The sequence below is a fragment of the Diadema antillarum genome, unplaced genomic scaffold (assembly GCF_040938485.1).
Source record: "Diadema antillarum isolate AM-2024a unplaced genomic scaffold, OU_Dant_1.0 scf00000141, whole genome shotgun sequence".
NCBI classification, from domain to species: domain Eukaryota; kingdom Metazoa; phylum Echinodermata; class Echinoidea; order Diadematoida; family Diadematidae; genus Diadema; species Diadema antillarum.
Window position 1 is genome coordinate 1,350,672 of NW_027271030.1, and position 21,477 is coordinate 1,372,148.

Consider the following 21,477-nt stretch of genomic DNA (forward strand, 5'->3'; position numbering starts at 1 on the left):
AACAAACATACTCATTTTGAAAAAGACTTACATTGAATTTTTCGCTTGTATTTTTGTGGAACTGTATAATAATTATTACATTAATTATTGGTCTCACTCTAGTGAGTCATACCCCCCCCCCCCCTTTCATAAGCGGAATTCTGTACGTGTACTCCTAAAGCCTGAAAGTAAATAGAACTGGAATAACACCGAACCAAAGAAATAACTTTGTATCTCACGTCAATCACAACTCAGGAGGCTGAGAATTTTGCTGATTTGCTCTTTATCATCTGCAGTTGATTCTCTATATTTCTAACTAAAAAAAGAATATGTCAATCACTATTCAGTGAAACTAAAACAAAACAATGATATATATATATATATATATATATATATATATATATAGAGAGAGAGAGAGAGAGAGAGAGAGAGAGAGAGAGACAGACAGACAGACAGACAGACAGACGACAGACAGACAGACAGACAGGGACACAGAGAGGGAAGAAAGTGGAGTGAGAAAAAGATGAGAGGGGGTCGAAGATCGTTACTCAGTTGCTATGGAAAAGGGAAACAGATTTCGTGTGTCCGTGCGTGTGTGTGTGTGTGTGTGTGTGTGTCACGTGGTCTCTAAATGGGCTTTTTGTAAGCCATGTCACTCAGGTACCATCAAGAGAGACACGCTTGAAACTATTCTGTAATATTAACAAGCTGCTGTACCTAAATAAGAAACGAATCTATTCATTTGAAACGCGTCCATGAAATCATCTGAAACACAAGGAGAAACTGTCACTTAAACTCATGGAGTGTTCGCTGGAATCAATATTGACTGTCACTTCCAGCCAGACAGTGACAATAGCAGTGGGAATCGGGCAACGGAACCTGTTCTTCACTCTGACGGCGCCCTTGCATTTCCAAACGACCTTGCCATTAATCACTTACACGTTCACGTTGCAACGAATGCTGCCCAGCTCGATATGATGTCATAAACGTGAGCGATTGGACGTTTGATACCCGTACCATTGGAATATACGACTGGAGCTCAACAAAAAGTATACAGGAAGGAACACACCTCTAACTATTAAGGCCCAGATGTCCGATTCATGGCACCTTGCTTCTTTGAACCTGTTGCTCGAAGGACAATCACAATCCAAGAAGTTGGTCTGATATTCGAAGACTGATGTCTCAGGCCTCATATATCGTTTATTTACAGAAAACATTTAAAATGTCCTTGATATTACAAGAGGATTAATTGATTGTGCCTTGAAGTGAGAATCGGGACTAAGGGCTGACGTCTCGCGTTCTCTCTGACACGTGTAACTTTTGTTGGTATCTGGGACAGACGACATTTTGAATGGAGGGAACGGAAAGAGATTGAAGTGTCTCCGTCAGGCAAATTGCTACCTCGAAGTCGCCTCCCTAAAAGTGAAAATCGTGTTTGATGATGCGATCAGATTTGTGGTGTGGATCATAAATTCATCTTTAACTCGGTAGTCTGAAGTGCCTCTCTTTTCATCATGGAGGCTTGGGAGAAAAAGGCTGCAGAGGAGGAGGAGAGTTTCTTCAAGATCCTCCACTCTCGCTTGCAGAACTCGTCCGCTCACGGTCTCCCCAACATCCAACGCGCCTCCAGACCAGCGGTCAAGCTGGCTTGGCTTGCCCTCTTCCTCACCGGCATCGGAGTGATTATGTGGCAGGTGATAGCCCTCTTTCAGGAGTACTTCGAGTACAACTACGTGGTCAGCCTGGAGGTCAAGTTCAACCGCTCCCAGGAGTTTCCCGCCATCACCATCTGCAATATGAATCCTGTGATGAAGAAGAAACTTGAGGAGATGGACGATTCGTTTCGAGAGCTCTTTGACGTCAACTTTGAACCGCCCCGAGCCAACTCTGCCATGAACATGGGAAGCTCTGCGGCAGGTGGTATGTCCAACCAAAACCAAGGGGAGGGTGGAATGGCAGGTGGACAAGAACCACCATCAGGTAGCCAAATCACTTTCTAACATTCTCATCATCCTGTGTTAAGTCGAAACCTGATATAGATTCAGAATTGTCATTCACGCACTCTCTGTTTGCTGCTTCTATGATTGTAATAGTTCAGCGCCATGGCCCAATATATCAGACCAATTGTTAAAATTTGTCTATAAAAGCACCAAAGTCGCCACACATGAAGACTGATGTACTGTATTCTAAGTAGATTTGGATATTGAACCCTTCGAAATTCTGATTTCTTCTCCCGTTGCTATGGCAACGATTAAAAAAAAGGAAAACATATTTCTAATTATGTCATACTACAATTTTAGAAAGTGCTGTGTATAATGAGAAATATACATGTATATTTTCTTTAAGTAAATCGTTACCATGACAACGAGAGAAGTCGTCAGAGAATGACTAGACTTTGATTTGCACTTGAATAGGTAATTCTAAATCTCTCAATTTTATTACATTTTGGTGTTATTTAATTGGAAATATACGTATTCCAAAAAAATTGTTACCATGGCAACGCGAGAAGAAATCAAAGAGTAGCCAGGATTTCAATTGCAATTTGAAAAGTAACGAAAAGTGCGTTTGCAAATAATTTAACAAGTGTTTCTCTGTGCCAGTGGACAATAACTCAATTCTTCGGAAAACCATGCAGTAGCGGTTTTCCGTTAAATTTTGACAGTGTAATAACTGTTTAGGGCTGATGTACTAAAGTATTTTTTTATCTGCCAAATTTCTGTCGTCATTCAGTGAAGTTTTGAGTCAATTCGCTGACCTTGCAAATATGATGCCAGTTAGTGTAAAACTTACTCCAGTCGTATAATGGCGCAAGAAGTACCCCAGCTACCACGTGGATGTTTTCTGAACGTTCTTAAAACGTTCCAAATTCATTATTTGGACGTTTTGTCAAAACGTTTTCAGAACGTCTTTTTGTGGAAGGTTTTCAACGTATTCAAAATGGTCTAAATGGACGTTATAAAAACGTTTTTTTTTAACGTTTAAAAACCAATAATAAACCTTTCGGAATTTTTAAGGACCAGCAGAAAACCTTTTGGACGTTAGAGACGCCAGTAAAACCTTTTAAGAATATTCAAAACGTTCTTTGGACGTTCTGCGGACGTCCAGAAAACCTTTGAAAACCGTCTAGAACGTTCAAAAAACGTTTTAAGAACGTCTAAAAAGTCTTATAATCCGTTCCAGAACGCTTAGAGAACCTTTCATATCCGACTAGAACGTCCAGAAAACCTTTAAAGAACGTCTAATATTTATTTGTTAATGGGTATCTAAAAATATATATATATATATATATACACAGTCTGGGACTAATGTACCCTAATCCTAATTCTATATAATCCTATCCTAATCTGTTCCCAATGTCCTACCACCTATACCTGTACTACATCCTATTCCCTATTGATGAATCTGTATCACGTTCTTTTATACACCAGCAAAATGTTGTAATGCATGAAGACATGGTTACTAAAATTAGATCACACACGAATCTTTTATTTTCTTCTTTGAATATTCATAAGTAGGCATGAATATTCATGATAAAGAAACCAATGACGAACACGTAGCGGACCAAGTGAAAACGTTTTTTAAACGTTCATTCAAGACGAAGTCGACGTAGCAGACCTAACACAAACGTTTTGTGGACGTTTATAAAGACGAAGACGTAGCAGACATAATAACAACGTTTTGTAACGTCCGTTGACGTTTTTGAAACGTTTCCAAAAACCTGTGCTTTGCGGTAAATGCTAAGTCTCAACTTTGACGTTGTATGTACGTTTTAAAAAAAAACGTCTATTTTATACGAAGACGTACGGAACCTCAAAAAAAAAAGAAGAAGAAGAAGAAGAAGAAACGTTCAGGAAACGTTTTGAAGTGTTATGTGTTTGCTGGGTAAGTACAGTAGGTGAGGACTTTATAACTACAAACAAGAGAAAACAATCAGCCTCAACGAGCAATGTCTTTCTTTGCTAGGAGGTTTTTTTTTTCGTTTATATACGAAATGGTTTCCTTACACTTCGTGGTTATTATCCGTTGGGAGACGTACCTTTATTTGCGTCTGATATTTAATGTTGTCAATTCAACAAATTCCAGTCAGCTCTGAATGAAGCAAAACCTGAAACACAGGGAGTTTTGCGTTTAGGTGGGAATTTTTGCATATCAGTTCATGGGAAACGAGTTCTAAAGGAAGGTTTCAGATTTTCGTTCGTTATATTGCACCTTTGATGTATCATTCTTAGACTGTATGGTACATAATGCACTAAAATCAGACAGAAAATGTTGGCAGTACATTGTTATTTCCGTTGTATGCAAATCACTTACTACGTTGATATGCGTTATATAATTAGGGACATTCATAATAAGGACTGATAATTTCTGTATTGATTCATATATTCCGTATTCCTTGTAGACATTGTATCCATTGCCAACTGTACTTCGAGAAAAAGACCTAACATTACATTAGATAGTAAACCACCAAAACTTCACCACAGAAACAGTCTGTGAAGTTCCTTTCGACTATCTCTGTAGGCAAGGCTCGACATTTGCTGTGGCCCGGTAGCTCGGGGCCTCGAAAACTTTTTTGTCTAGACACCAAATTTTCAAAAAGGCTATCTTTGGGGGCCCAACTGATCACTTTAGAACAAAAATTATTCACCAGAGAAAAAAAGAGAAGTTGTTGTTGAGCCCTGCCATAGGTTACTTTGATAAAAATGTTCCGTGGGAAACAAAAAACTGAACAGCAATTCCACCCTAACTTGTGCCAGGAGGAATGCCTTCTTCACAATCTACCACACGACCACCAATGGAAGGGAAGAACGACCCGAGAGCCACTACTACCGGTCCTCCGGCTGGTCCCCAGCCACGCAGGACTCCGGGGTTCTCTGATCGTACGACTGACGCAGCTGGGATAGCACCCACCACGGCTTCATCAAAACTATCGAGAACTTCGTCGGGGGACACTGAGAGGACCACTGACCCCCTTGAGACGGGAAATATGAGCACTACCAGTGTACGTACACTTCATCAAAGCCCACCTATAGAGGTGGACTGAACAGGATGCAATCTTACTCCTTTGTAGGACTACCTAGTCCAACAAATTAGGCCAACTACTTCTTTCCCAATTGAAAAAAAAAATACAAAAATACAAACTCATTTCAGTATGACTATTAACTAAGATGGAACATGTCATGAGCAATGAATGTTACTCTTCTGTAATTATTGTTTTTGAGTTTGCAATTATTGTTCTTGTTTCTTCTTCTTGTGCTTGTTCTTGACACAAACTTAATGTACCACACTTTACTTTATGATAAACGATATTATGCAAGGACCTACATAGACCAGTTGTTTGGACGAGGTTTCCGTCCCAATCTGGTACTAAAAATGTAAATGAAGTGAATATACAAAAAATAAAGCTGAATAAAGAAGGAGACAGGTACACAATAATATTATGTAATCATAAAAAGGTAGAAAGTTGATGATAAAGAGCATGCTTGTACTAGTAATAGTGGTAGCAGTGGTGATGGAGTACAATAATTAGTAGGAAAAGTGATAGTAGTCGTAGTACTAGTAGTATAGTAATAGTGGATGTAGTAGTAGTAATAGTAGTATAGTAGTAGTAGTAGTAGTAGTAGTAGTAGTAGTTGTTGTTGTTGTTGTAGCCGTATAGTAGTAATATCGTAGCAGTTGTAGTAGTAGTAGTGGTAGTATAAAACCTAGTAGTGGTAGTAGTAGGATTAGTAAGAGTAGAAGTAGTAGTAGTAGTAAAGTAGTAGTAGTAGTAAGCCTAGTACACTGTAAAAACATCGGTGTTAGATTTAACACCACGGGTTTTAAATCTAACACCGATCAAACTTCAATAAAGGACCACACCCACAGGTGTTGAAAATGCACTGTGATGGTGTTGAAAAGTGTTCACCTGACACTTCGTGGTGTTAATTTGACACTGTACCTGGTGTTATTTTGACACTGTACTGGTGTTAATTAAAAAATGACACCACATGGTGTTGATTTGATATTTGTTGGTGTTAATATCAATGGTTTAACACCCGTCCAGCTTCAATAAGAGACCACACCAGCTGGTGTAACACCAGCTGGTGTTACTGTGGTGTAAATTTATTTTCACATTTTTTTCAAAAATCTAGTATTTTAATGTAAAATTCTTGATCGTCTTGTTTAGATTAAAAATCAACAAGAAGTGCAGTTACTAAGAAACTCTTCCAAAACAGTTTAAAATTTGAAAATGACACCCGGAGGTGTTAATTTAACACCATAAATGAGCACCGAAAATTTAACACCAGCTCGGTGTTCACTATTTAACACCGGGCTTTTTGCAGTGTAGTAGTGGTAGTAGTAGGAGTAGTAAGAGTAGTAGTGGTTATAGTAGTAGTAGTAGTAGTAGTAGTAGTAGTAGTAGTAGGAGTAGTAGTAGTAAAGTAGTAGTAGTAGCAGTAGTAGTAGTAAGCCTAGTAGTAGTGGTAGCAGTAGTAGTAAGAGTAGTAGGCCTAGTAGCAGTGGTAGTAGTAGTGGTAGAAGTAGTAGTAGTTGTAATGTCCATCGTTGATTTTGTCATTGCATGATAGGTTTTGGTAGTGTCTCAAAATTATTCCAATTTTGGTTGTAAAATTTGCAAACCTGTTCTGTAGCTGCTTGTACTTCGATGTATTGATATCATTCATTTCAGAGCGTGGAGTCCTGGAAGGATCGGGAAAAGGGTGACTTCTACCGTAAGCGGGGCTCCGAATATTTGCAGAGGCGCCGCCTGATGGTGAAACTGGCCAACCGAACCATGGAGGATCGCATCCAGCTCGGCCACACCCTGGAGGACATGCTCCTCTCCTGCTCCTGGAGGGGTTTCCAGTGCTCCCCAGAGTGAGTTGTTACGTAACCCCCTCCCCCCGGTCGTCTTTAGCATTCCCATCGTCAACATGCTCATATTAAGAAGATGAGCCTCTTGCATAATGTTCTAATCACTTGACATTAGCGTTATTCTCATTTGTTGCACCTAGAGAAATAACCGACCCATTACCCTCTGTGTAGTTTTTAATGCTGTTGTACATGTACGTGGTAATTGACATAGAGGAACAAACTCTTGGTTGAGGTTCAAAGAATAAAAGTCATAATTTTACCTTTTTTCATCTAAGGTTGTATGATTTCTTCATCAACACATCTAATTCTATTTCTTTATTTAATTGATTTCCTAAATATTCTAGATGTTTATACCATTTGGGAAAATTCCAACCTCACAGCAATTACAACTTGCTGTCTTGTGATGTTTGCCTAATAGACGTTACCTAAGATAAGTGATAGATAGCAATCCATTTGTTCTAAAGTGTTATAAAAACTGTTATAAGATATCTTGATGTTATTTTACCCGTTATTTGAACTATGAAGGAACTTTACGCACATCTTCGATCCTCAATTTGGCAACTGCTACACCTTTAACTCGGGCAATAACAGTGCAGTGCTAACCACCAACCGCCCTGGACCAAACTATGGTAAGAACAACATTCCGAAGTCCTTTACGCCGGAGCTGATTGAACGAATGTAAACAATGGATTATTATGAGACTAATATACCAAACATGAGTAACTGCCATCTTCATAACACAATAGGATAATAGGAATACACAGTACAGTAAAAAAAAATCACAACATACATCGACATTGCAACTCTTACCAATGCTCATGATCTGATGCACTTACGTGATATCATCGATCATGAAAGAAAAACGCATCTGCAAACATTTTAGCGTACCATCGCTCATCATTTATACAGTAGAACAGAGAATCGATGTTTTGTTGTTGAAAGGACGAAAGCTGAAAAGAAAAAGCTGTCAGGGTAATCAAAGTGATGAATTTGTAAAGATGTCCATTATCGCCAGGAAGTATGAAAGAAGACCATCTATATAGTCATGATAGTTGAGGATGGTATACAAAGCCTGACGTGTAAGAGCAATTGAATTGAAAGGCAAATGAAATCATACACAAATTCTCTCAAAACTCACGAAAGAGACAAGACCATTTCCTAACCTTTTGAATCCCCCTGAGTATACTTCACTCATTTGTCTTGAACGTGCTAACGTGATTTGATTTGATAGAACCTCTAAGGTTCTTGCTCCCCCTCCTCTTTTAAGCTAGCTCACTTTTCAATGTGTTTATCCATATTTCGTCAAAACGCATTACTTAAATTGAAAATATTCGTAAAATCAATTCAAAAAAAAAAAACAGGAATTGTTCGTACTCACTCCCCAAATTACCTATCAGCTGTTTTTGTGTATACTTCTACTGCCATCAAAACGGAAACGTGAAACAATAAAGTGTGTAAACAGTTTGCTGCCTGAACGATCAAAGATAGTTCTGGGTGATACTGATGGATGTTGATAATTGCTAATGGCTCTTCAACGACCTTTAGAGGTTCCTACCTACCATCGCTTCTCCCCTGATGCGACCAGTCTCCATCAACTTTGCTTTTATTTTATGAATTATTGCCTACCGTGTTCGTATTGTGGGCTATCTATTTAAACTCAAATTGGGCAGTGCTATCAACCGACTACACTCTACATTGATGTTTTGTGACTTTACTAGCTTGTATATTTTTGTTTTACTATTTAAGATCACAGAGCTTTAGCAACACCACTATTTACACACACACAAACACACACACACACGCACACACACACACCCACACACACGCAGGCACGCACGCACACACACACTATATATTACAGTAATTATTTCAAACATTCTGCTGACGTGAACTCAAATTGAGTTCTCACGTTTTTGGCTTTGATGACTTACAGCAGCACACGACTTTAAAGATCAATACAATTGCCTTAATGTGAAAACATGGTATTTCCTGTTGCCGATGCAGGCCTTTCCCTAGAGCTGTATACCCAGCAGATGGAGTATATGGACGAACTGACAGAGGTCGCAGGATTCCGCCTGGTCATCCACCATCCCGTCACCATGCCATTTCCAAGCGATGACGGCGTCTTTGTGTCTCCCGGCCTAGCTACCGCCATCGGTGTGCGAGTGGTGAGATTGCGCCATCTACGTTCACTCCTTGTTGCACGTTCTTTCTGTGCCAATTTTTTGTTCAACCGATTTGACGCAGAGTAAAAGTCGATCAGATTTGGAATCTTATCTGATTATGCATCATCTAATTGATCATTTTTGCTCGATGGAAAATACAAGATTGACTATGTGACTTACCCTGATAAAGAATAGAGAAATTAAAGGAAACAAAACAAATCGAAACAACTTAATAGCAACAATGGTAAATATTGTTTCCGTGACCCTATAAGAACTAGGACGCTCAGCTTTCTCGCACGCTATCTTGAATGCGTAATTTTTTTTCCATCATGCTGAAATATACACTTTGCTTCTGTTTATCTTTGTTTAGCTATTCTACTGGTTACTTTATGTGTGTGTGTGTGTGTGTGTGTCTATGTGTGCCAATAGCTGGAGCTGGACCGCCTACCACACCCGTACGGCGAATGCAAAGAGGACGTTCTGACCGGTATCGAACAGAACATCTACCACCAGCACTACGGTGTAAAATACAGCATGCAGGTGAGCGAAAATGGCGTTATAGATGGTCTCCAAACAATGGTATACAAATAGTGAATGGTCACGAGTGCAATCATATCCACTGCCCGAGTAAAAACCATACACTATTTGTTTTATACAACGGCCAAGTAGATCTTTGTTATTTGGTTGGAGGATTGTTGGGTATGTCTAAGTAGGCCTAGAAGTCTATATATGTATGAAAAATATAGCCATACTTACATGTGGATATCCTCGATATGCAAAGCAACACACAGTACACGCAGTACCGTACAATTTCTCGAACCGTGGAGTAGAACGAAAAAATCGAACCAAGTTGCACGCAAAAATAGAACCAAAATTGCACGGCGCGTTGAATGGAGTACTTATTTAATATCACGTCACCAACAATCCTCCAATCAAATTACAAGGATCTACTTGGACGTTGTGTAATACTCCCTAAATGATTAAGATGGGGTACAGCACTTGCCTTCTTTCTTACTTCTACTTCTACTTCTATGGTGTTTCTCATCAAAGCCTGTTCAGCAACTGGATGAGGGTTTGTGGTGTGGTGCTTCAGACAGTGGATGCCATTTGTGCTTTGTGCTCTTTGAAATGTATATACAGGTGCTCACTGTGCAAGTAAAAAATCTCTGCCATGCTTAATTGGCTTCTATGGCTCTCTTGAACTGCTCAACAGAGGGCAGTTCAATGATGTGTTGAGGAAACCTATCCCAGTCTCTGATTGTCCTTGGGAAAAAACTGTATTTATAGGCATCCAAGGTAGAGTAGGTTCTCATAAAACGTTGATGTTGGCTGCTTCGTGTTGTTCTTTGTCTCTGTTTGAGGTAATGTGGTATAGGTACTGCAATTTGGTTGTTTATTGCTTTGTAGAAGGTGGTGAGTCGAGCTTGTTTTCTTCTGTCTTCTTAGTTTGGCTTTAACTGCTTTCATGAAATACAGAAGTGTAGGGCCTACTATGCAGTCCAAACTCAGTTTTGTTGTTGTTGTTGTGTTTTTTTGTTTTTTTTTGTTTTTTTTTTTTTGGGGGGGGAGGGTGTCTTAATCTATCTTCTACGTCTATCTTCTACATTATGAGGTTGTTACGAGTGAAAGAAAATGACATCCTTGTTTGTGAGGTTTAAGCGTTCACTCTTCCACGGATAATCGGCATTACAAGATATCAGTATTTCGCCACAAATCGTGCTCTTGTAAACGGTAACACAATTTATCGGGACTGCCTCACGACAACATTTCGAAGCACAATATTTTGACTGGGAGAGACATATCGTTATCAAAAATTCCTTGAAAAAAAATTATATGAAATCTGGCTATAGAATTTGGTATGATAGATGAGGTTGATGGAAATACGCTTTCAGTTTCCCCTGTGAATATCCAAAATTCCCGCTTATCAAAACTGCTCTTTATAGGAGATGATTTCTTTGATCTATTCATACCAGTAATTAGTGAAGTTATATCCATGATGTGATGTGCAGGCGCATGTTAATGATTCAATTCAAGATGCCCTTCAGTCGGGATAGTTACTTGATCGGGGCAATAGTCCCACTATTGCCGGGCCGCCCAGGTATGAAGCTACACAGATGAGTTAGTAGCCACTATTGTTGTCATAATTCGTACGAGATGCCTTTAACATGTTCAAAATTCAAGTTAGGTCACCTGTAAGTGAAGCCTGTTCTATACCTTGTGGTTGCATCCTCCTGTGTAGACATGTGAACAGAGCTGCTACCAGCGCCGAGTCATGGCGAACTGTGGCTGTGCGGACCCGACGTTCCCTCTCCCACTCGATGGCAATACCACGTACTACCCCTGCGACATCGACAATGATGAAGGTTGAATAGTTTCTTTTTAGTCAGTTGAGAGGTTGAATGTTGAATATTGCCCGTTTTCAAATTGGTCATACAGATCCATAATGATAAAAAAAAAATCAGCTACTGCTTTTGCATAGATTCTAAATAATAAATGTATTGTTAAATAAAGCGCCGGATGAATTTGGGGCAAGCTATAGGTGAAGAAATCCAAGATCTTTTAGCTAGACATGTAATCGTCGAGAATCGTTTCATTTCAGTGCTACACCACATACACGGACCATGGTATACAAATAATGAATGTTTATGAGTGCAATGGACAGAATATTTCTTCTTCTTCTTCTTCTGATTAAGTCTGCCTCCTTCAATAGACTGAAGATTCTTGCAGACTGGTGCTATTTACATTATAGTACAATTTATTTACAGATATTTACAAGCACATAGAAAATTTGACGAAAATACTAGCCACTGTGATCAACCGTTAGACGGTTTCGAAATGATCCCACAGATGGCGCTGAAACAATTTCTGACGACAGGGAATTCCAGTTCCTTACAGTTCTTGGGAAGAACGAATGGCGATGCGATTCAGTTCTCGAATATGGTACCTGATAGGAGTGTGGTTGCGAGGCTCTCTTTCACCTCATATTTCATGAGGTGAAAGATGAAATGATCCATTCAACGAGGCGCAGCCGAGTTGAATGGATCAAAAATTTCATCTTTCACCGAATGAAATATTCTGTCCATTGCACGAATGAAAAACATTTATTATTTGTTTTATATAACGCCTGGAAGAGATCCTTGTCCTTTCAGGTTTTATTGATTTAAAAACAAGAGAGAATCTGAGATTGCGAGAGTGCTCACTGGGCGCATTACGCTATGTATGTAGCGCGCTGTCGCATACATACCCTGCAAAACGCAAGCGTATATGCGTAGTATGCCGGGCTCTCAGTGAGCGTGCAATGGAGCAAATCGTATGGATCCAAAATTGCACGGTAAATGGAACCATAATTGCACGGATGATGACGTCATAGTGAAATGGGCCGAATAATCAATGTCAAACAACCAATCAAATGACAAGGATCTCTTCAGGCGTTATATTCAATTCAATTCAATTCGTTTATTTCCATTTCGATCACAATAAAAACAACATGAAGCATTCACTGTTACAGATGAACATAAAAAACCCATGACATATAAAAGAAACCACAACGACATCAGAATTACAGTCATAAATTGTTACAGATTACAGCAGGCAACAAGTAAAATGGAAAATGGTGTACACATAAAAAGCCAATGAGGCCTGTAGGCGCGCATACACCGTTGTTACAAATCATGTAGAATTGGAATCTAAGTTATTTTCAGAAATCATAAATCAGTTTTATACAGAGGATACACAAAAGAACATCAAACAAAACAAAAACAAGAACAAGAGATAAACATAAGACGGATTGCTAGATACGTCAATGTAATTTTAATAAAAAGACAAAAGATGTCTTTTATACTGCTTCTTAAATGAATTATTATGTTGCTTATTATAACTATCTGGGTTTATTGCATTCCAAAAAACTGGTCCTGTATGACGAAGAGTTTGTTTTAATTTCGTACTAGAACATTTCCATTGATGAATTTTATTGCAGCTCCGTGTGTTATGAGTGTGTATATTTGAATTTAATATGAACATGTTCATGATGTAAGGAGAGAGTGTATCTGTGTGAAAACGTTGCATCGAAGAAGTTATTTGAAGTTTATTTATATCATGCAGCTTAAGTGTATTCAATCGTTTAAATAACTGAGAGATGTGAGCTAAATATGGAGATTTTGTAACATTACGAATTGCTTTCTTTTGTAATTTAAATAACTTATCAAGTCTGGAATTAAAAGTGTTTCCCCATACAACATTACAATATAACAAATGAGGTAATACAAAAGAATAGTAAAGAGAAAATAAAACAAAAGATGGTAATTCAAACTTCAAACGATATAAAACACCTACAAACTGCGCAACTTTTCTGCATACATTTTCTATGTGTTCACGCCAGTCAATATTTTCATCCAGAATAATACCTAAAAACTGAACTGATTTACATTGAGTTATTGACTTTCCATATATTTTTATGTCATTTATGAATTGCACATTTCTCTTCTTCTTTTGAAATAACATATAATTAGTTTTATCTACATTTAATGACAGTTTATTGCACTGAAACCTAGTCACAATCTTAAAAACATTTTTATTTACAATATCATATAAAGTATCTATATTACTATGTGAAGCATATATAAAATGGAATATGACAAATAGGAATTTTGCTAACAAAACCAGTGAGAACGCATAGGCTCGGGGAAATTTTATGGCGTTTTCAGTTGTATCAATTTCGTTTCTGCCGAGCGACATTATGATACGATAATAAACCCGACACCCTTCAACTGATTGCTGATAAGTTTGTGTCCTATAGAAGCTCCGATATGATCTTTTGAAAGAAGTATGTTCTTATTCATGTAATAGGGCCTATGTTTTTTTTATATAAAGCTTTCGTATAAATCAACACATTTTCTTTCTACAGAGACTAAGTGTCTTCAACATATGGAAAGGAAGTATGAAGAAGACGAACTGGATTGTGAATGTCAAAATGCCTGCAAGTAAGATATTCGATTGGTTTCCCTTATCCTTGCTGTCAACGCTGATAGCGAGATTTAGATCTGCGAGGCGAACGTAAGACGACGGCTGCGTTGACCGTTCTCCTCTCTCTCCCTGTGTCGTGTTGCAAAGTGCAGCCTATAGAAAGTAAAATAACGCCCCTTTTTGTCGTTCGTGACGTGTGAAATTTGTCCTGATCGAAACAGCTAGCTGACGTAATAATGACATCAAGTAGCTCTCTGCGTCTTGAATTTGAGCGGACGCTAAAATGACCCAGAACCGTCGTGAAAACTCAGACAACGAGAGATCGATTTTGATAAGCGGTCTTGCGCATGCGCAGAACAAATTTTTCCCCTCTACGTCGCCCATCTTAAACTCTCATCTGTTTGTGTGCGGCGAATTTTTGTTGTTATGAGAAACAAGCAGATCATAATAATATAGCTTTTGAGTAGATGATAGTGTGAAAAAGTTATGATTCTTTGCTCCATTTGGTGACGAAGTGTTCCTAATCTATACACAATGTAGGCCTACTTCGAGGATATTTATCAGTGTGTAATATTGCGTAATATTGTGTAATATTGTTCTAGATCACCTGAATGTCACAAAAACCTTGATGAAGGACATTAAATCAAGAAAACTCAAATATTTTGGCCATATTAAAAGACATCAGAACATCCAAAAAAGCGTACTGGAAGGGATTATAGAAGGCAGGAGAGGCAGAGGACGCCAGCGCAGTGTGTGGTGTAACAACATAAAAGAGTGGACAGGAAAGAGTGTGGCCGCATGTAGTAAGGCGGCCATGAACAGAACAGAGTGGAGGTCCATATAGGCCTAGTCGCCTACCTTCGGACTGAAGACGGCACTTAAGAAGAATATTGCCTAACCTTTGTTATGCAATTTATTATTTTCTTTTAAAAAAACACCTCACTTTTGTCGGTTCTGCCTCGATGCTTAAATTACTTTATCAATACTGTATTGGTCTAGATGAAGTGGTTACGTCATTCCAACATAGATATTAACTGAAGATTCGTCCATTCATGTTTACATTTTTTTCTCTTTTTCATGTGTCCATATTTCCCATTCAGTGAGATCTCATACCTACCGACAATCAGTTCATCCATCTGGCCTTCTGATGGTTATGAGGTAACAGTCAAACGTATCTTTCTGCTTTAAATCTTCAGTTTAAATTGTTGGGGCGTACTTAGCCTTGCTTTTTGTGGATTACAAAATATTTTTAATGCATTTTTTGTTGTTGTTGTGGGTGTTTGTGTCTGGGTTGTGTTGTCTTTTCGTCATCAGATGACGTTCCTTGGTACTCAGCCTTGCTTTTTGTGGATTACAAGACATCCACGTTTCTTTTTTTTTTTTTTTTTTTTTTTTGATGAACGTGGTTGTAGGTGTTTGTGTCTGGGTTGTCATGTCTTTGTGTTAGGTTGGCTTTTCGTTGATGGTGGCGTGCATTAGTGACTATTTGTTTGGATGTTGTTCGTGGTTGTGTATGTTGTTTGTTTTTTGTGTGACAATTGTGTTTTTGCGTTTTTTGTGTGTATTTGTGACTTTGTTTGGATGTTGTTCGTGTTTGTGTATGTAGTTTGTTGTGTTTTGCGGGGATTGCAAAGCATGGATTTTTGTTGGTTTTTTGTGTTTGTGTGGGTGCTTGTGTATGTATTCAATGTGATTATGGGTGTGGGTGTGTCTGGGTTGTGTAAAGCCCGCCGCACACTACACGATCAGACTGGTCTTAAAGTCTTAAGCCAAGCTGGGTCTTAAGACCAGTCGTACGACCGGACACCGCACACTATACGACCCGACTGTAAAAGCGCGCGCAGTGCGCACTGTGTGCGCTTGCATTTTACTGCATTGTGAATGGCTGAAAGCCTACGACCAGTCGTAGAAATTCAACATGTCAAATCTCTACGACTGGCGCTAAGACCCAGTCGTACGACCAGAAACTGGCAAGACTGTGACGTCACACTTCTAGTCTTAAGGTCTTAAGACCGGTGAATCGGGGCAAAATCGTGTAGTGTGCGGCGGGCTTTAGGTTGACGTGTCGTATACAGTGGCATGGTGTTGTGTACATATAATTCTGTTGTGTGTGTGTCCTCGTTGACGCGTATAAGTCATCGTCTTGAGTGGGCAAAGCAAGGCCTTTTGTGTTCGTGTTGATGTTTGTGTATGTATATGAATGTGTAGGGGTTGTTGGGTATTGGTGTAGTGTGTTGGTGTTTGTGTAATACTATCAACGTTTGCGGGGTGTTTGGGGTTGTTGAGTAAAGGTGTAGTGTGCGGGTGTTCGTGTAAAGCGATGAGTGTGGTGTGGGTGTTGTTGTTTGGGGTTGTTGTGTATAGGTGTGGGTGTTGTGGTGTGGTTGCTTGTGTATCTGTCGTGTTTGTTTGTTCGTTGAGGGGCCTCGCCAGCGCGTCCGCTCATTGCGACTGCCAGGAAATTTCCGCCCAACCATCCGTTGGGTGCGTTTCTTTTATAGACTCCCAGATGTTCCGCATGAATGATTGTGGTGTATCTAGTCTTTTTCGTCCAGTCACTTTTGTAATATCTAAATGAGAAACCCCACAGAGACAATCCACTACTTTGAAATCTTTGAAACGCTGTCAGCGAGAGACTAGCTCCTATACGCACAAAAATGTCAACCGGCTATACGACAAAATATCAAATCTAACGTGTCTCAAGTGTCATTTACAAATAAGAATAAAAGGGGCTGAGATGGTGAGATAAGGAAAGATGTTTAATACTAGCTCAGGACCACCAACAAAGACCACTATGTATGTAATTTGGTAAACAAAAACATGTCTACAAAATAACATTTTGTGTCGCAACAACAAATTCAGTGCATGGGACTACTGTGACATAGCAAAGCTTACTACCAGCTGAAAGTGAAACTTTCCTTGATCTAGGCCCTTACAGGCTTGTCTTGAGGGCATTGTGTGCACTAAGTTAACAAATTGTAGATTTCCTTCAAAGGTACCTGCATGAAATGACAACTTTTGGTACAGGGCCTCTTTATGAGTGAAAAGAACATAACGCAGCATAAGGACTCACCTTAGGCCTTCAGGCCTTCGTCCTTCATGTTTGGACGTGATGTTGATGACAGCGATGTCCCGTCAACATTCTGAAGAATCTGAAGATTCAGTCAGAAAAGGGTCTATCAGCGTCAATCTGGCACTTCGTGAAGCACTTGAGATGATGGAGCCAAAAGGCTCAGCCGACCGTTCGTGAAATGTTTTGTTCATATTTTGGAATATTTACCCACGACGACATGACTGGAGCGAGCCGTTAGTTCGTGATGAAAACAAATCACTATTAAAACGAGGGTGTTTAGTGGAACCATGTTGCAATCTATTACGTAATCATGTACAATCAAGCCCGGGAAATTTGTCAGGTTAAAGAGCCGAATGAATAACATGTCAGATGATAGTAAGTTGGACGTATTATAGTAGAATGAGGCATCGTATAGGCCTTGATCGACGGGATCTTGCACTATCTTGTGTCGCCTTTCATTTACTGCAAACATTGACGTATCCACTACATGTATGTAAAGAATTACACGCGTGACTTGACAACGCTGAAAGCATTCTCTTCCTCAACCGGGCAAAAGCATTATACTGATGAGACATTCTATGGGGCTTCAGTAAGCATTTTGTTTTTGACTGTCAGTGCTGGGTGCATGGGCTTTTAATATCCACGTTCGACCTTTAAATGTACTAGTTCTAGGCTAAAGTAAGGAAGGCCAAGCTGGTCGTGGATCGTCAGAATAGCTTATCGTCTGAAACACTGGCATTGGTCTTGGCATTGATTAGTGCATGGGGCTACATCACACATATCTCCATGATCAGTGCATGTATAGTGCATGAAAGAAAAGCAAGTTAACCGATCACGTGCAAATCAACCTAACTCTTCGAAAGAATATGTGACATTAGTAAACGCGATGAACTGTAGAACCCTCATTGTAATCAACTTTATGCCGTACCAAGGATATGGAAATTAATCAGAAAACAATTTCATAAAAGATAGGCACCATCTTGCTGATATTTCATTTTCGTAAATGAGGAGATTTCTTTGATATTTCATACTTTTTATGACGTTAATTCAGCTATTAACGCGATTTGCATACTGTATAGTAAATTTTGGAAGTCTAACGTGGTTCTTGGTTCTGTTCGTCTTGCAGAAAAAGCTGACCAAAAGGATGATGGACTCACACGAGGAGATGAATCAACAGATGAAAGGTCCAACTCCATCGGAATGGACCAGGTATGTGACGGAATATCCGTTAAAGGAGACCTCCGGATGATATTCAGATTTTTACATTTGAACAACTATAAATTAGTTATACTGAGGACAGAGTTTCAGAATTTGTGATAGTTGGGATAAAGAATAAGAATATTTTCAAAACTTAGAACAAATTGCAATGTACAAGGATGATGACATGGCAGAGTCACCATAAGAATGCATGAGTTGGGGTTCAAGGAAGCAGAACAAAAGAAGAAGGCATGCATAGATTATACACAGGTAAACTCGCAAGCAAGCGGTATTGTAATGGAATTACACTGCTACATTTCTGAAATATGTGAACCTCCTTTGTCATCATCCTTGTTCAGTGTAATTTGTTTAAGGTTTTTCAAAGTAGACCTACATGTATTGTCTCTCTGCTCAAGAACAACAACAACAAAAATCCACAAATCTATACATGGAGTTGTCGATTTATGTACTATATGATGCGAAATTATGAAAATCGTCTGGAATGTCCCTTTAACTTCTGCCAACGTCTGTGGGTTTTTTTTCTGCGTATCGTTGATGCTGAGTATATATGGGAACCCTTCCAAGCCCACTTAGATACAAGGAAATTATGACTTCTAATAACTACAATTGTGTGAATCTCTAAAGATGTTTAACAGGGAATCTCAGCATCATCTGGCAACCAAACTCAAATATCAAATATCAAATATCAAATATAACCCATACCGATCCTCTATTCAAACGGACTGAAAATATCAAATGTAAATGATTTTCATATTTATCAATCCGCTATTTTATGTTAAAACACATTAACAATTTACTACCGTCCTTCCATGACACTTGTTCTCAAATAGCAAAGTACACTCCTATCCCACTTGTCATTGCAATGACATTCATCTAAATAATCCGAAGCCACTTGTCGCTCATAGATCTATTCGACACCACGGACCGGATATATGGAATTGGAACATAGTGGAACATTTTAAAGCATACACATCATTCTTTTTTTAAAGTAAACATGTAAAAGCACATTATATCAAATTGTGGGAATTTTTATGGGTTGACCATTGTAACCCCCCAAAAAGATTAATTCTTAATGCTTTGATACCTCCCCCACGCCCCAGTCTCCTTACATCAAACTATTCAATAAACATCCCAATGGTAGGTAGGTACATTGTAGGTAGGTATTCATTTCCGTTAAAAACATGTACAAAATATATATAAAATTTTAGTTTAAAACATGAATTAAATGAATTCATTTGAATTGAAAAATACTAAAGGTAAGTGTATATCTGGCCAGGCGGGTCATCCAGCTGTCTGGGAAAGTGGAGTAAAACTAATATCGTCGACTAGGGACATTTTCTATGACGTCAGGAACATGCCCTTCCCACTCTCTAATTTGAGATTTCACTCATCATAGCAGAAATGTATCAAAAAATAAGCAAAATGGACCAGAATTGAAAACTTCGTTTATTCTATGAATCATCGCATAACTTGATTCGAATTGAATGTCTCATTGGTTTGAACTTAATAACCATGTGATTTTTTAAACAAAAAATAATTTTATACTTATGAAATATCAAATCAACACTCATTGTGAATTGATGTCCCATTGTTTTGCAGAGGTAATATGGCGAAGGTTGAGGTTTACTTCGAAGAATTCAACTACGAGTACATCAAACAAGATCCAGCGTACACGGTGAGTCTCCGATTTGTGTTATTTCCCTTTCTTTTAAAGGAGAATGAAATTATAGTAACGTATCGATAAGGTATTTTGGCGCTATTTCGAGAACATTGGAACTATTGCGTGCTTGCCACTGGTTTTGTCGCATTTTAAGCCAAGACCTTGCGGTATAACAAGTAAAAAGAAATCACTATAGTGTAAACTTACCTTGCTGTATGACATTAAGACGACACAAAGTGTAAAGGAAACAAGACTTAGGTTGTATTGTTACCTCAAGAAGCGAGAATAATGAGAAAAAAACAACATAAAAAATAAGGTAGAGAGGACAAAAGCGGAAAGGGAATTTCGAAGACATGCAGAGAATACTTATGAAATGCGGTCTCTTGTTTTAATGCAAACTGCCTACTTTTGTCTTGGTGTCTGTCGTTATGTGTGTCTGTTTGTCTGTTTGTCTCGTTGGTTATAACTTGGTTGTTTCGTCTGTCTGTATGTGTGTGTATTTCTCTCTTCTATGATATGATTGAGCGTCCCATGCAATAGCCCGTGCGCATTTTAATGTTAACATGTTAACTTGCTCTTTAGTCTAGAGACAAGAAACATATAAAACGACACATTCCAACCATTTCCTTTTTATCACTCGATTGATTATTCCAATCGCATTGCAGTCTAATGCGGTTTGGAAAACATGCTGTACCGCCGAGTATTATTGTCTCCTTCCCTTTATTTTGGCCGCAAGTTTTATCCGTGCTTCGCATCTTTGTCTCCACACTCGATTTCTAATGGGATCTACGTTTGGCAGTTATAGGTCTCGTCGTATTTCTCTAGCATCACTTAGATTCAGATTTCGATGAATTGATCGCCATATTCTATGTTAGTGATATCATATTGTACAGCCAACCCTGTATTCATATACCATCTTAGTCTGTCACATTTGATGCCATTATTTTTATTGAAAAATACGGAAGTAAATCGAATTGAATATCGACACCTAAAATGCTCACATGAGCATTATTATTTGTATTTAGTCTTGGGATAATTTTGTTTGAAACCTAGATTCCAGATTTGCTAAGTGCCATGGGTGGTCAGCTCGGCTTGTGGCTGGGTCTCTCGGTCGTCACCATGTTCGAGATCTTCGAGGGTCTGTGGTCAATGATGGCATTTCTTCTCCGAGGACGGAACCGAACCTCGCCAGTCACGACTCTACCCGCCGGTAAAAAGCCGGCCCCAAACGATTCGACCACTATTCACTCGACGTGCACTCCGCCTCCGCCATACGTATCGAGCCTCCCCTCGACAGTGTCAACGTAAATGGATTGCATGGCGGATGTAAATAAAACTTTGGAATTATTACAATCAAAGTTATGCAATTGTTTTGCAGTAACCATCTAGTGTGAACAAGTTCTGAGAAATTCGAATGGTTTGAAATATTGCAGATAGTCCTATTCGTAAAGATAGATTTTGTTTACACACACGCGTTTGTGTTTATGTGTGTTTTTGTATATAATACAATGTACATAACAATACTAATACGAACTCGGTTAAGTGTTGCTTGAATGTTTGCATAA

The 21,477-nt window shown here is 38.9% G+C and overlaps 1 protein-coding gene across 1 annotated transcript; it reads left to right on the top strand.

The window, feature by feature from the left end:
- The first annotated feature begins 1,493 nt into the window (after positions 1-1,493).
- LOC139721267 (epithelial sodium channel subunit gamma-like) lies at positions 1,494-21,220 on the top strand. The gene is made up of 12 exons (XM_071632589.1): positions 1,494-1,959; positions 4,734-4,978; positions 6,644-6,837; positions 7,360-7,463; positions 8,839-9,002; positions 9,429-9,539; positions 11,239-11,362; positions 13,903-13,978; positions 15,062-15,119; positions 18,161-18,243; positions 19,852-19,927; positions 20,966-21,220. Exons 1-12 carry the CDS (start codon positions 1,494-1,496, stop codon positions 21,218-21,220), a joined length of 1,956 nt encoding a protein of 651 aa, XP_071488690.1.
- Positions 21,221-21,477: the final 257 nt, after the last annotated feature.